The following is a 16,723-nucleotide window of genomic DNA, read 5'->3' on the forward strand; positions in this document are numbered from 1 at the left end:
TGAGTTCGACTCTCCTGCTTCAGCCTCCCAGTAGCTGTCATTACAGGCACATGACACCATGCCAGCTAATTTTTTGTATTTTTAGTAGAGACGGGGTTTCACCGTGTTGGCCAGGATGGTCTCGAACTCCTGACCTCAGGTGATCTGACCACCTCAGCCTCCCAAAGTGCTGGGATTACAGGCGTGAGTCACATTTTATTATTATTATTATTATTTTCATAATTATTTTTAATATTTTAATAATTGTTTTAAATACTTTTTAATTCAACATTTTTAATATTTTAATGTTTTTAATAATTATTTATAATTATATTATTTTTATAAAATTGTAAATGAAAATTACAAGCAGAAAGTTTTATCGAAGTCCAGTTTTTGACTCTCCCTCTGCCCCCTCTATTGCTGTTAGGGTAGATGTTAATGTCTGAAGGGCCATCTTCAGTCAGGATGCTGGTGAGTCTGTGACATCTGGTCAGTCCAAGCTCCGCTCAAAGGCATTAAATTTAATAAAAAGCATACTCCCATGGGCCTCAGAAACATCTCTGGGATTGAGACCTCACCACCTTTCAACCCTGCTCTGTAGGTTCTGGAACTTCTTTTGTTCTTTCTCCATGTCTTGTGGTTGGGACCTTAGCACTTTTCAGCTGCCCATTCGTCTGGTTTTGCATCTACCTTGAATTCCATTCCCACAGTTGTCGCAGCCTACAACATGTAAGGGAGCCTAGGGTTTTATAAGGAGAGAGATACAGACTCTGAATGGATTTTTAAAACGTATAATCAATATTTTAATGGTAGATAAGTGCTTTTATTACTCTTGATTTTTTGGTAGATTTTGGACTAAAAAAATTTATTTAGTGAAGTTTCTTAGCTATATAGCTAATATCCTTAAAAAACAATTTAAAGATATTTTGAGTGCATAATCCTAGGTAAAGGCTAGTAGATGCAACATTAACATGGTCATGCTGTGTAAACTGTGACATAGAAAGAGCTAGGTGGTAATGGTGGGATTCTTGCTTTCCTTGCAGAATCCCAGGAAGGAGCCTGTTTACCTCTCTGGCTATGGTGTGGAATTGGCCATTAAGAGCACTGAGTACAAGGCCAAGGATGATACTCAGGTGAAAGGTGAATTGGTAAAAATGGGACCCATGTGCTTTCTTCAAATATGAGTTAAAGGGGAGTTTGTTTCCTTATGAAAAGTTTAGGCGTATGCTGAACCTGTGTTTACATCCTGGTTCTGTTACATCTGAGTGGGTGACCTTGAAGCAAATTCTCTAGGTCCCAGTTTTCTCTTGTGTAAAATGCAGGTAATGATACATGTCTCTTCCAGTATTGGGGAGGAGTAAATAAGGTGTGTAAGTAAAGAATTTTTTCATGTACTGAAAAAAAAAAAAAAAAAACACACCAAGAAAGAACCTGGCACAGTCGTTTGCCCAAAAACGTTCAGCAAGTAGTAGCTATTGTTGTTGATGTTATATGGGGTTTACAAATAGCCATTTATTTGTGACTCCAACATGAGATCTTCAAGTATACTATATTTAGCAAACAATTTTATGTTGTTTATTAGTTCTGTACATGTAACAGTTTACTGTGGATACTTTCTGTTGTAATAATACTCTAGGGTTTTGAATTTATTATTTTATCTACAAGTTTTAAATGCTGTTTTTTCATTTCTTTCTTTTAAGCTCATTTTAAAGATAAAAAATCTAGGTAGTAAAGCAGATGGAAAATAAACTACTACCTCATCCTTCTGTTTTCTTCAATAATTGTGTTTAGGATTAAGTTGACTAATTATAAATTCTTCAGAATTTTCATATTGAAAGATTCTTTGTTCATAGTGTTTAAAACTGTTAATTTCATAGTTGTCCATAATGTTTAAATCTATTAATTTTGAAGATTTTAGCATATAAAATCTTCCAAAGTTTAAGGGAAAAATGCATTCTTTATCCAGGAACACAGGAGATATTAAAATGCATTTATTCTGTTTGTTTAAAGAACCATTGCCAAAGGGTAATTGTGATAGTCAACATTTTAAGTGGTATAATGTCAGGGGTTTCTGATTTTTTTCACATTATTCAATTTTATGATGTTTATGAGACTAGTAACATTTTTGCTTCAAATGTGAGCAATTATTAATAATATGTATTTTCTGTTCTTTCGTAGGAACTGAGGTAAACACCACAGTGATTGGTGAAAATGATCCTATTGATGAGGTTCAGGGATTCCTCTTTGGAAAATTAAGGTATGTATGTTCTGTGTATTTTGGGAAACGCCCTCATTTTCCTTAAGCCTCCAGGCTTTCTTGCATTTTAAGCATCATCTTGTTGATTACTGTCTGAGTTACCCATCTCCTAACAGTACTTTATATATGCAATCCTGTGTGGAGAGTCAACCACTTAGTTTATAGTACAGTTTATGATTTCACATTATTCTGAAGCACATTATTCTTTTTTTTTATTTTGGAGTCAGAGTCTCGTTGTGTTGCTCAGGTTGGAGTGCAGTGGCGTGATCTCGACTCACTGCAACCTCCACTTTCCAGGTTCAAGTGATTCTTCTGCCTCAGCCTCCCGAGTAGCTGGGCTTACAGGCGTGCACCACCACACCTGGCTAATTTTTGTATTTTTAGCAGAGATAGGGTTTCACCACGTTGGCTAGGCTGATCTCAAACTCCTGGCCTCAAGTGATCCACCCGCCTCAGCCTCCCAAAGTGCTGGGATTATAGGCATGAGCCACTGCGCCTAGCTTGAAGCACATGATTCTTAATTGATACTTTGGCTACCTGCCCACAGTTTAAGCGCATTTTTCTTACCTCTCAGTTGATAGCATTAAGTTACATACCATTTTTTGATTGCCATAAGAGGAGAAATTGAATTGTTTCACTTAATATTTTCCCAGGAAAAAAATGTATTTAAAAGTTTTTTTCAAACATAGTCTGAGCAGAAATACAAAATAGATACAGTAAATTTTATACATGCTCAATGGAGAAAACATTTTACTATTATTATTATTTTTATTTATTTATTTATTTTGAGACCAAGTCTTGCTCTGTTGCCCAGCCTGGAGTGAAATGGCACAATTTCAGTTCACTGCAACCTCCACCTCCTGGGTACAAGTGACTCTCCTGCCTCAGCCCCCTGAGTAGCTAGGATTACAGGCACCCACCACCATGCCTGGCTAACTTTTGTATTTTTAGTAGAGACAGGATTTCACCATGTTGGCCAGGCTGGTCTTGAGCTCCTGGCCTCAAGTGATCTGCCCGCCTCACTCTCCCAGAGTACTGGGATTACAGGCGTGAGCCATGGCGCCCAGTTCAGAAAAACACATTTTATTAGAATTTGCTTTATGTGAAAGGAAATGGTATTTTTTAAAATTCCGTAATTACGTAATCATTTAATGAAAGCATCATCATAACCAATTAATGTAAGTATCATAGTGTTTTATAGCTGGAAAGTCTTCTTAGCTGTTATTCTTTTTTTTTTTGAGACGGAGTCTCGCTCTGTCGCCCAGGCTGGAGTGCAGTGGCCGGATCTCAGCTCACTGCAAGCTCCGCCTCCCAGGTTCACGCCATTCTCTTGCCTCAGCCTCCCAAGTAGCTGGGACTACAGGCGCCCGCCACCACGCCTGGCTAATTTTTTGTATTTTTTTTAGTAGAGACGGGGTTTCACTGTGTTGGTCAGGATGGTCTTGATCTCCTGACCTCGTGATCCACCCGCCTCGGCCTCCCAAAGTGCTGGGATTACAGGCGTGAGCCACCGCGCCCGGCCTGGAAAGTCTTCTTAGCTGTTATTCTAAAAGTTGAAGTTATTTCCCTCGTGACTTGATAATTGTTTAGAGCCCTGAATTCTGCTTTATCTGGAAATTTTGTATTAGGACATTTTGTGTGTGTGTGTGTGTGTGTGTGTGTGAGAGAGAGAGAGGGAAAGAGAGAGAAAGTGATCAAATAGAAATAGTATATGCTAGGCTCAGTTTTATATACTTCAGCTCTGAGATTTGGCCAAGTGAAATAACCAGATTAACAATTTAGAAGATGTATCTTAGTTTACATTGAATTACATGTTGAGTTCGTCCTGCATATATATACATTTCTTGTTTAACATCAGTTTTGGCCTCATTAGAATGTAATCATATTCTATTTTTATTTGACTCAGGCTTTCAGAATTCTTTTTTTAAAAAACATTTTTGAGACAGGGCTTTGCTCTGTCATCCAGGTTGGAGAGCGGTGGCACAATCACGGCTCACTGCAGCCTTGACTTCCTGGGCTCAAGGGATCTTCCCACCTCACCCTCTCGAATAGCTGGGACTACAGGTGTGTGCCACCATGCCTGGCTAATTTTTAAATATTTTGTAGAGATAGAGTCTTGCTATGTTGCCCAGGTTGGTCTTGAACTTTGGGTTCAAGTGATTGTCCTGCCTTGGCTTCCCAAAGTATTTGAATTACAGGTGTGAGCTACCACTCCCAGCTTCAGAATCTTTTTTTCACATTTATGTTGTTTATGTTTATTTTTTGGGTAGCATTATGATTTAAGCATTCACAGCACAAAGGTATTATCAAGAATATTGAGGCTGTTTTACCTTTTGGACATACAGAAGAGTTATTTAGCTATCCAAAGTAATTAGGCCGTTTTTTTTTGTTTGTTTGTTTGAGACAGGCTCTCCCTGTCACCAAGGCTGGAGTGCAGTGGTGCCATCATGGCCTGCTGCAGCCTCCACCTCCCCAGGCTCAGGTGATCCTCTCACTTCAGTTTTTGTATTTGTGGTAGAGATGGGGTTTTGCCATGTTGCCCAGGCTGGTCTTGAACTCCTGGACTCAAGGGATCTGCCCACCTTGGCCTCCCAAAGTGCTAGGATTACAGGTGTGAGCCACTGTGCCTGGCCTCATTTTTGGTATTTAAGAGTTTATATAGGTTGAGTGTCTTTTCTGAAATGTTTAAACTAGAAGAGTTTCAGATTTCAATTTTGAAATATTTCCTTTATGCTTAGTAGTTGGGCACGCCTAAGTCTGAAAATCGGAAACCTGAAATGCTCCTATGAACATTTCCTTTGATGTCACGTTGACATTTAATGAGTTTTGGATTTTGGAGCATTTTGGATTTCAGAATTTTAGATTTGGGATGCTCAGGCTGTAGTAACTGACAGGAAGTGGATTGGTTGGACAGTGAACCGTCTGAGGGAATTCTAATTTCTGTATGTTGTATTAAGAAATTTTGAGTTTATAGCATTTAAAAGAAAAAAGTAATGTACTAGCCATCTGTCTGTCTGATGTAAATGTTATATCTCTGCCCCAGATCACCTCTCCTTTACTGTAGTGGAATATGCTATATTTAAAGATAAAACTCAGAAACTATGGTTAGCCTAAATTGTATTCATGTGACTGAGAGATTTATGAGCATGTAGGCTAAAGGAAACTCATTTTGGGACTGGAAGCAGTTTTTTTCCCCCTCAGTTTTACTTTGAGAAATTAAAATGATTCACAAAAGCATAGAGAAGAATTTATTCCCACATACTTAAAACCCAGAATAGATTGCTGTTACCATACTTGCTTTTCTGTCCTATAGAACTATTTATTAAGCTTTCTTTTTGTTCCTGTATAAGCCTTCTTTTACTTTAAGAACAAAAGAAAACAAAAAATAAAACAGATCCATAAACACTGCAGGTATAGCTGAAGTCTCCTTTGTTCCTTTCTTTCTTTTCTTTCCTTTCCTTTCCTTTCCTTTTTCCTTTCCTTTTTCCTTTCCTTTCCTTTCCTTTCCTTTCCGAGACAAGGTCTTGCTGTGTTGCACAGGCTGACCTGGAACTCCTTGGCTCAAGTGATCCTCCTGCCTTGGCCTCCTCAGTGACTGGGATATCAGGCGTGAGCCATCACACCTGGCCTGAAAAGTCTCCTTTGTTAACCACTCTCAGTCTCCTTATCTACCTCACAGGGAATCGCTATTGTAGCAATTTTTCTGTAAATTTTATGAGTTTTAAACTAACTTCTAATTTTCTATTTTTTTTAAAGAGGAATAATTATACTTCATTTTTTTCCCCTATATTGTAGAAAATTTCCTAGGGTTGGGAGAGGAAAACCATGAAGATAAAGTTGGTTTACTTCTTCTTGTGCTCTGGGAAAGAAAAAATAATGAAAAGGACTGATTTTTATGTTTCTTTTAGAGATCTGCACCCCGACCTGGAGGGACAGTTGAAAGAACTCAGAAAGCATCTTGTGGAGAGCACCAATGAAATGGCACCTTTAAAAGTTTGGCAGTTGCAAGGTAATGAAAACGGGGAGAGGTCATTGGCCAACTTTTTGGCTAAGTTTCATGGCTTTAAAAAATGCAAAATTTGGGTTTAATTGTATGTAGTATGTGATTCTGAGGGTGCCTCTGATTTTAAAGATAAGAATGGTTGGTTACAATTAATCAGGGAAGAAAGGAAGTCCTTTTGTAAACAGATAACACTAGGTGGAAGTAATGTATATAAACAAGTGGCAAGTCTTTCTGTGTGACCATACATAAACTTGAAATACGAGAAACAGGTCATAGTCTTTAAGTTCCTATATGTGTATACATTTCTTCAACTGTTTATAGAGTGTTAAAGACATGTCATTGTGGCAGGATGTGTGTGTTTTTCTCTGTTCCAAAGAACTGTTTTTCAAGTTTTTTTCACAATATCATTTGCTAAAAGTCTTCATGCTGTATTTTGTGATGTATTGTAAATTTAGAAAAGGGAAAAGGACTTGGGCCTGACTTAGTCTCTGCTACATGCATTAGTGTGTGTCCTAGTGTTTTCTGCAGATTTATCAGAAACGGCTCAGCTGAACACTCCAGGGATCTTTGAAGTGAATACAACCTGAAATTAAATCCTGGGCACTCTCTGGAATGGTTGCATTCTAAGACATTCTTAATTACCAAGAAAAGAGTGGGAAGTAAATTTGGATTTTGTTTTCTGCTTCTCATTGCATTAGATTAATCCACTTTTAATTATATTTGACATCATTGCAGATCTCAGTTTCCAGACTGCTGCTCGAATCTTGGCTTCTCCTGTTGAGTTGGCTCTGGTTGTTATGAAGGATCTTAGTCAGAATTTTCCTACCAAAGCCAGGTAATATAGAATAATGCTCTACTCCTTAACATCATACCCAGTTATCGTCATGTTCACTTGCCAAATGAGGTAATAAAAATATGAAAATACTTAGAAAATTAAGATTTTTTTTGAGACGGAGTCTCGCTCTTGTTGCCCAGGTTGAAATACAGTGGTGCGATCTCGGCTCACCACAACCTCCGTCTCCTAGGTTCAAGCGATTCTCCTGCCTCAGCCTCCCAAGTAGCTGGGACTACAGACGTGTGCCACTATGCCCGGCTAATTTTTTGTAGCTTTAGTAGAGACAGGGTTTCACTGTGTTGGCCAGGCTGGTCTCGAACCCCTGACCTCAAGTGATGTGCCCACCTCAGCCTCCCAAAGTGCCTGGATTACAAGCATGAGCCACCGCACCCAGCGAAAATTAAGATTCTTTATGACCACCACCACTACTACTGCAGATGGTGCTCTGTGTCTTGAAGATGGCAAGACCATGCATGGATCGTGTGGTTGAAGTGACAGATTTAGGTTATGTTCCTGGCACTTCTACTTATTAGTTGTGTGATCTTTGCAAATAAACAACCTCTCTTTACCTCAGTTTCCTCAGCAGTGGAATGGGAATAAAAATACCTGCCTTTCAGGATTGGATGGGTCTTGCTCATGTAACTAACTAATCTAGAGTCTGTCCCAGACCGTAGTGGTTTTCTTCACGAAAGGTTTTATATATGTCATCTTATTGAATCTTGAAGACACTGAGCCATAGAGGCTAAGTGACTAGTTCATTAGTGACAGAATAAGATTTTGTTTGAGTCGGGCTTGGTGGCTCATGTCTGTAATCCCAGCACTTTGGGAGGCCAAGGCCTGGCTAATTTTTGTATTTTTAGTAGAGACAGCGTTTTGCCCTGTTGGTCAGGCTGGTCTGGAACTCCTGACATCAGGTGATCCACCCACCTTGTCTGGTACCCAAAAGGGGGAGGTGGACCAGGCATGGTGGCTCACACCTGTAATCCCAGCACTTTGGGAGGCCGAGGTGGGTGGATCACTTGAGGTCAGGAGTTCCAGACCAGCCTGGCCAACATGACGAAACCCCTTTTCTACTAAAAATACAAAAAATTAGCTGGGTGTGGCGGCAGGGGCCTGTAATCCCAGTTACTTGGGAGGCTGGTGCGGGAGAATCGCTTGAACCCAAAGGTGAAGGTTGCAGTGAGCCAAGATCATGCCATTGCACTCCAGCCTGAGCAACAAGAGCGAAACTCCCATCTAAAAAGAAAAAAAAGATTTTGTTTGTACATTTTCTGGAATTGCCTTCAATTCTGTAATATTGCTGCACGTCTCATAAATGCAAGGCATAATTGTTTTAAAAGCCAAATCTTTAGAAACTATTGACTTGAATGGTTCCCAGTCGTTTTCTTGAGTCACTGAATAAAGTGTTTTGACTTCTGATGTGAGATATTTTGTAACTAAGTTTGTTTATTTGGGACTTAGACATCATGTAGTGAATTCTCATTTAGTCCAGCTGCTACTTGAAGGTATACATGAATGATTCCACCTCCACCATAAGTGCTTAAGTGGGAAGAGCAGTCTGCTGCCTTGGTGTATTGGACATTATCCTTTTAGCCTGAGAGTAGTAGAGATCATATATAGAAATGGGGTGCATATGTTTAAGAACTTGGAAGCAACTGTACCTGTTTTATAATGCTATGGCTGCTACATTTCTTTGATTTTGTATCTTGCAAAAAATATACACATCTGAGAAAGGAGAACTGTATTTATCAATTATAAAAATTTAAGGTTTTTCCCATCTAATTTTTTCTAATCTGTTGAATAATGTGTTTCATATTTTAAAATACGGAAATTGAAGACTTTATATCAAATATTAAGCCAAGCACTCATAATGTTTTTATTTCCTTAGAGCAATAACAAAAACAGCTGTGAGCTCAGCACTTAGAACCGAAGTGGAAGAGAATCAGAAGGTATTCACCGATAGAAAATACCGACCTGTTTTGTATTCTGTCTTCAAAGATAAAGAAATCTGAGTTGTATCAGCAGCGTTTAACAGTGTCAATCTTCTTTTATCTAAGATTGTGATTTTTTCATTTCTGTGATCTTTGTATTTTTAGTTTTTAATCAAAGTTCAGTATGCATATAACTGAAAGCATGAAATGGTGCTACCATGTTGTTTAGAAAAGCCGCACCCCTAACATGTCTCACCCCATTCCTGAAGACATACACTTTCAACATTTGGCTGATTCTTCTGATATTTCTCTCCAGATTTCTAGCTTACATCGGTACTTTATTTTTCATGTTCGGGCGTTATATATTGGCCTCCTATTTAAACAATGAGGTTTAACTTCCTTTCACTTCTCCCCCTCAGTGTCCCACCACTGTTCCATATTGGCACTGTTCCTGTCTGTCTGTCTTCCCACCATTGGGTGTTGTGATTTTGTCTAGTTTTGACGTGGTCTGACATGGACTGGTTGCTCTTTATGCCCGGTGTGTGCTGGTCATCCTGGGACCTTCCTTTAACCTCCTTTGTTGGATCCGCTGTTGCTTGATTCCACATCTTCTTTGTTTTTGGTTTATTTCCTTATTTTGGTACAGCTCATCATTCTTTGTGAGAAAAGTTGCCTGGGAGGCAAATTTGAAATTCTGAGAAATCAACTTTCTACTTGTTTTTATTGATAGCTCATTATACAATATTGGCAGGTTATACAATTCTAGGTTGGAAGTCATTTCGAAATTCGAAACAAGACTTCGCCTCTTGGAATTTTAGTTTCCATTGTGGCTGTTGAGAAGTCTGAAGCCTTTGTATGAGATCTCTCAAGGATCTTTTCTTTGACTCTAGTTATCTGAAATTTCTTAATTATATGTCTTTTTAAAAAAAATCTCTACTGTTGGATGGTTCATGGGCGCTTAAAATCTGGACAAATCATTGCCTTTAGCTTTGGGAAACTTTCTTGAATTCTTTTTTGTGTTTCTTCTCTCTGGTTTCTCTCTCCTCTTTTCCTAGAAATATTTAGTTTTTAAATGTTGCACCTCTTTGACTAGTTTGGCCTTTTAACTTTAAAAGTCTTTTCTTTCCTATTCTTTTCTTTCTTTTTTTTTTTTTGGAGACAGAGTCTCGCTCTGTCGCCCAGGCTGGAGTGCAGTGGCGCGATCTTGGCTCACTGCAAGCTCCGCCTTCTGGGTTTACGCCATTCTCCTGCCTCAGCCTCCCAAGTAGCTGGGACTACAGGCACCCGCCACCACGCCTGGCTAATTTTTTTGTATTTTTAGTAGAGAAGGGGTTTCACCGTGTTGGCCAGGATGATCTTGATCTCCTGACTTGGTGATCCTCCCATCTCGGCCTCCCAAAGTGCTGGGATTACAGGCGTGAGCCACCACACCCGGCCTCTTTTCTCTTTAAAAAAAAAAAAAACAAAACTTTCTGGTAAGAGTTTTCAACCTGTGTGTGTCTTTTTTCCTTTAGTTGTCAAATATTTAATTTTCAGGTGTTTTTGTTGTTCTTTTTATGGTGTTCCTGTGTATCTCTGAAGACAGTGGTGCTTGTGTTTTCTGTCTGCAAAGTCTGTTTCCTCTTAAGCTACGTTTTTGGGTTTTGGTCTCTTTAGTGGTGGAGGCCTTCCTTAGGTGTCTGGCAGTCACACTCAGAGTGAGGCACTAAGGACCTGGTTGGAAGTCCTAATGATTGGCTTTGTGACTGTAAGGTGTTCTGTTGTGACCATTTCCTAGGGAACCCCAATGACAGTATCTTTGTTCCTTTTCTTTTGGGTTGGTCAGTCCTTGTCAGTCTCCAGAAAAGGATCCGTTAGTCTTCTGTCTAGAGGGTGAAATCTGTTTGCTAGAGCTGTAGAAGCACAGTAGGGAAGAGTATTTGGTGACTTGCCTTCTCTTCCCCATTTTGTGTGTGGGGGTCCCTGTCCTTCTTGTGCTTGATTTGCCGTTGTCCACAGATGTTCTGTTTTGTTCTTTTCCAGGGCATGAGCCTTCATTTTGCTAGAGTAGAGGGTAGCACCGACTGTAGTCAGCTGGCTGTGGGAAATCACTTGGGGGACTGGGGGGTTTTGTCTTAAAGGGCTTTATCTCAGAACTTAGCTGAGAATCACCCCTTGTACATGTCCTGTGTGCTGCCAGTTCCTGAGCCTTTGGTGAGTTCCGCGGGGTGACACAGGTTTCCTGTTGACCTTGCCTGTTGTTTGTCTAGCATTCAGCTTTCTCAGGGCTGCTGGGACAGTGACTCCTCACCCACCTCTCTTCCAGCTTCCAAAATTTGATGGCCTTTTTCTTTCCTGTTCTCTTTGTCTTTGTGGATTTATAACTGAAAAAGTCGCTCTACTGACATTTCAGTAGAGTTTCAGGAGGGAAAAAAGTTCTTACGTTCAATTCACTATCTTTACCCCAGATTTCCTTGATCTTCATGTCTGAGATATTAGTGAATTAAGTACATCTGAGGGATAAATAAATGCTTCTCAAATGTTTACTAAATTGAAAAACCTTATTGGGAGTTTATATTTACTTTTTAATTTCCAAAATTAAAACATCAAATATTATCTTAAATTTAGGGCCTTTTTCCCCCTAAGGAAGACAAAATTATTCTATATTGCTGTTTCATGGAGTCTTAATTTTTTTTTGAGTAAAACATTTTATTAAAGCGTAAATATATACTTTTGTTTTTGAGATGGGATCTTGCTCTGTTGCCTAGGGTAGAGTGCAGTGGCATGATCTTGGTGCACTGCAATCTCCACCTCCCGGGTTCAAGTGATTCTCTTGCCTCAGCCTCCCGAGTAGCTGGGACTACAGGTGTGTGCCACCACACCCAGCTAATTTTTTTGTATTTTTAGTAGAGATGGGGTTTCACCATGTTGGCCAGGATGATCTTGATCTCCTGACCTTGTGATCCACTCGCCTTGGCCTCCCAAAGAGGTGGAATTACAGGCATGAGCCACCATGCCTGGCCAAAATTTTTTTTTTTTTTTTGAAATGGAATCTTGCTCTGTCGCCCAGGCTGAATGCAGTGGCATGATCTTGGCTCATGGCAACCTCTGTCTCCCTGATACAAGCAATTCTCCTACCTCGGCCTCCTGAATAGCTGGAATTGCAGGTTTCTGCCACCACGCCCAGCTAATTGTTTGTAATTTTAGTAGAGATGGGCTTTCACCATGTTGGTCAGGCTGGTCTCAGACTCCTGACCTCAGGTAATCCACCCATCTCGGCCTCCGGAAGTGCTGGGATTACAGGCATGAGCCACTGTGCCCGGCCCAAAATGTATGTATTTTATATGAAACACAAAGAAAGAAGCACACAAATTCTCAGTCATTTGTTTGATGAACTTTCCCAAAATGAACCCATCTATATTACCAGTGTCCAGACCTAGAAATAGATATGACTGTATTCACCAGCTCAGGGTCAGTCTTGTTTGTTTGTTTTTTTTTTGGAGACAGCGTCTTGCTCTGTCATTCAAGCTAGAGTGCAATGGTGCTATCTCAGCTCACTGCAGCCTCTACCTCCTGGGTTCAAGCGATTCTTGTGCCTCAGCCTCCCAAGCAGCTGGGACTACAGGTGCAGGCCACCATAGCCGGTTAATTTTTGTATTTTTAGTAGAGACGGGGTTTTGCCACATTGTCCAGGCTGGTCTCCTGCAACTCCTGGCCTCAAGTGATCCACCCGCCTTGGCCTCCCAAAGTGCTGGGATTACAGGTGTGAGCCACTGTGCCTGGCCTGGGTCAGCCTTTTGTTATCATCTGAGGGTGCTGTGCACGTAGCCGGGGAGTGAGTAGATATGAATTCCTCTCTCCCTTGGAAGAAATTCCAGTTCTCGATTGACACACCTTTCCATGATCTCCTTATTTTTTTTTCTCCTCTTTTTAAAATTGAGAAGTAAAACATGCGTATTTTTGTGGTGTACAGCATGTTTTGAAATGTGTATACACTGTGGTATCCCCTGTCTTGCTTGCCCTTGAATCCCAGCAGCATCTTGAAGCAAATCTTAGCCCTGCTTTAGGATGCCAAGATTTGTACAGGTAGCGAAGCCCAGAAACACTGAAAATTTTTTAAACATTCTCTCACAGCTCCCTAATAATTATTAAAATTTTTCAGTATTTCAAGGGAACTTTAGGATTACAACCTGGAGATTCAGCCCTCTTCATCAACGGACTTCACATTGATTTAGATACACAGGATATATTCAGGTATGGATAATAATTTTTCATTCTCTGAAAAGTTTTTGTAATGTGTAGCACCTTGTAACATGTTCATATCGCCGTTCGTTGTTGATATGGCATGATGCAAAGCCTGATGGCTTACCAGGGCCCACTGGGTGGATGTAGGTAGTAGGCACATGCTCTGATGGGTGGGCAGGATGACATGTCTCCATCTTGTGTTACAGTGTATGTTCAGGGCCTGAGTGTTTTCTGAGGCTGTCCTTTTAGAAACTATACTTTTCCACTTAACCATGGGAACATAGAAAAGAACAGGTTCTTTGACTTTTGGAACAGTGTGAAGTAGATTTATTAAAAATACTGCCTCTGGGCTGCGCACGGTGGCTCATGCCTATAGTCCCAGCACTTTGGGAGGCTGAGGCCGGCAGAGCACTTGAGGTCAGGAGTTCGAGACCAGCCTGGCAAACATGGTGAAACCCCATCTCTGCTAAAAATACAAAAATTAGCCATGCCTAGTAGTGCGTGCCTGTAGTGCCAACTACTTGGGAGGCTGACGCAGGAGTATCACTTGAACCTGGGAGGTGGAGGTTGCAGTAAGCCGAGATTGCACCCGTGCACTCCAGCCTGGGCAACAGAGTGAGACTCCATCTCAAAAACCAAAAAACAAAACAAAACAAAAAAAACTGTCTCTTGTGTCTCAGAAGGTGTTCTGTCTACATATATTTGAATACCACTTTTTGGTAAAATGTGGTTCAGTATTAAATTGCTTTTGATTGTCTTCATGATTTTGGGGTGGGTAGCAGACAGCCAGGTAGAATTCAGACTTTATTCATTTGGTTTTTTTTAAAATCACATCTTATTTCTCCTTCCTATCTTTTTTTTTTTTTTTGGAGACGGAATGTTGCTCTGTTCCCCAGGCTGGAGTCCAGTGTCACGATCTCAGCTCACTGCAACCTCTGCCTCCCAGGTTCAAGCAATTCTCCTGCCTCAGCCTCCTGAGTAGCTGGGATTACAGGCACCTGTCACCATGCCTGGCTTTTTTTTGTATTTTTAGTAGAGATGGGATTTCACCATGTTGGCCAGGCTGGTCTTGAACTACTGACTTTGTGATCTGCCCGCCTTGGCCTCCCAAATTGCTGGGATTATAGGCGCCTGCCACCATGCCCAGCTATTTTTTCTCTATTTTTAGTAGAGATGGGGTTTCACCATGTTGGCCAGGCTAGTCTCGAACTACTGACCTTGTGATCCACCTGCCTTGGCCTCCCAGAGTGCTGGGATTACAGGCGTGAGCCACCGCTCCTGGCCCTTCATCTCTATCTTTTCTATCTCTCCCAGCAAACCTCTAAGTTGAGTGTGGATTCTTCCAGGCTTTTTTCTGTGGTCATGTTTGTCTGTATGAACTAGTACTGACATTGAAACATATATTAAGCATATGTAATGTAGTATCTCTTTTTAATCTTTATTTTGAGATTATTGTAAATTCACATGCATGTGAAGAAAGAATACAGAAAGATTAATATACTGGTTTTAAAATCATGTGGTATAAAAGTATAGGTTTGGGGTTATTTTATGCTCAATTTGTGTGTTTATTTCCTTTTTAAATTTCTCAATTAATTTGATTTGGCATTGAGGTTGAACTGAGACATTTATTTTTATGGTGAGAATTTTTTTTAAAAGCTTTTTTTCCCTAGTAAATGCCTTTTTATCTTTCCCCCCAGTCTGTTTGATGTGTTGAGGAATGAAGCTCGGGTAATGGAGGGTTTGCATAGATTGGGAATAGAAGGCCTTTCTCTGCATAATGTTTTGAAGCTGAATATCCAGCCCTCTGAGGCAGACTATGCAGTAGACATCCGGAGTCCTGCTATTTCAGTGAGTATTTTGTTAGGGTGATCAAAGGACTTTCTGACCAGGAATCTTTTTTATGGTTTTCTGATTTGTCTCCTGTGAGGGTGAAGTTCCCCCCACCATCTCTTTTGTTGGTGTGAAAGATTTACTGTCACTTATGGGACCTAGTGTATGTAATAAAGTAGGCCCTTAAATGCTTCAAAAAGTTGAGTCATTGTTGCTAATGTAGTTAAGACAGTGATTTTTCCCCCCCCCGAGACGGAGTCTCACTCTGTTGTCCAGGCTGGAGTGCAGTGGTGCGATCTTGGCTCACTGCAAGCTCTACCTCCCGGGTTAAAGCAGTTGTCCTGCCTCAGCCTCCCGAGTAGCTTGGGATTACAGGCGCCTGCCACCTCGCCTAATTCTTGTATTTTTAGTAGAGGGGGTTTCACAGTGTTGGTCAGCCTGGTCTTGAACTCCTGACCTCAGGTAATCCATTCACCTCTGCCTCCCAAAGTGCTGGGATTATAGGCATGAACCCACACGCCCAGCCAAGACAGTGATTTTTTTCACTTGAGCATGCCCCTGGGATTCAGCTGAGCATCTCTCGGGGAAAAGTGTTTAGTTTGTATTTTCTCAATGGCATACAGATCTGGTGTGATTCTGTGACATCTGCAAATTAAAGCTACTATTGAAAATGTCACTTTTTAGCTAAGAACTTTCTTTAGTAGGATTTTGATATCTGAGATTTGAAGGATTTATATAGATTTTTGCCTGCCGTATGATCTTTCTGAGCCTTTGTCTCGTCATCTGTCAGAGGATGTGGGGAATAGGGTTGGGCATGGTGGCTTGTGCCTGTAATCCCAGCACTTTGGGAGGCCAAGGCAGGTGGATCACCTAAGGTCAGGAGTTCAAGACCAGTCTGACCAACCAACATGGTGAAACCCTGTCTCTACTCAAAATAAAAAATTAGCCAGATGTGGCATTGTGCACCTCCTAATCTCAGCTATTTGGGAGGCTGAGGCAGGAGAATCGCTTGAACCCGGGAGGTGGAAGTTGCAGGCAGCTGAGATCATGCCACTTCACTCCAATCTGTGCAACAGAGCAAGACTCCGTCTCAAATAAAAAAAGAGAGAGGATGTGGGGAATAGTGCTATCTTGGGCAGTTGTGGTAAAAATAATATGGGGGGAGAGCTGCTCTTATTTTTTCTTGGTTTCTATACTGCATTCATTTTAGAAAAATGTTATTTAGGAGAAATAACGTAGAATGTAGATAATCATTACTTGAATTCATACTTGGTGATGTAACTTATTTTGATGAAGACATTGTTAGTGTCATTTGCTTTTCTGTTAAAAGTACTTATAAAGAGTAAAAGATAGTAACATTAACATGACATGTTTATGCAAACATAAAGGGACTAACAACCATACGACCCATCATCATGCTTACTAAATGTTAACATGGCATCATTTTGTGTCAGATTTAATTGTTTTCTTGGAAAAAAAAGGCAGTTTTAGTTGAAGCTCTTCTTTGTCCCTTACCAGCCACCCCCTCCTTCCTGAAGTTCTTATCTTTTCTCAAGTTGGTGTGCATTCCCTTGTCCCTTATTTTATCCTTTTATTTTCTAGCAAATATGTTTTAATTTCTTTCTTCTGTTTTTTAGAGACGAGTCTCACTATGTTGCTCAGGC

At 40.5% G+C, this 16,723-nt stretch overlaps 1 protein-coding gene across 2 annotated transcripts in view; it reads left to right on the forward strand.

The window, feature by feature from the left end:
- Positions 1-16,723, forward strand: part of UGGT1 (UDP-glucose glycoprotein glucosyltransferase 1) — a 102,869-nt gene that overhangs the window by 22,451 nt on the left and 63,695 nt on the right. For both annotated transcript variants that reach the window (XM_010363429.1, XM_030916403.1), the window contains 7 exons: positions 1,023-1,119; positions 2,158-2,236; positions 6,145-6,245; positions 6,975-7,074; positions 8,963-9,023; positions 13,147-13,238; positions 14,927-15,077. In XM_010363429.1, the coding sequence (XP_010361731.1) occupies positions 1,023-1,119; positions 2,158-2,236; positions 6,145-6,245; positions 6,975-7,074; positions 8,963-9,023; positions 13,147-13,238; positions 14,927-15,077 (681 nt within the window). The remainder of the gene's footprint in view (positions 1-1,022; positions 1,120-2,157; positions 2,237-6,144; positions 6,246-6,974; positions 7,075-8,962; positions 9,024-13,146; positions 13,239-14,926; positions 15,078-16,723) is intronic.

Source organism: Rhinopithecus roxellana, chromosome 14 (assembly GCF_007565055.1).
Source record: "Rhinopithecus roxellana isolate Shanxi Qingling chromosome 14, ASM756505v1, whole genome shotgun sequence".
NCBI lineage: Eukaryota > Metazoa > Chordata > Mammalia > Primates > Cercopithecidae > Rhinopithecus > Rhinopithecus roxellana.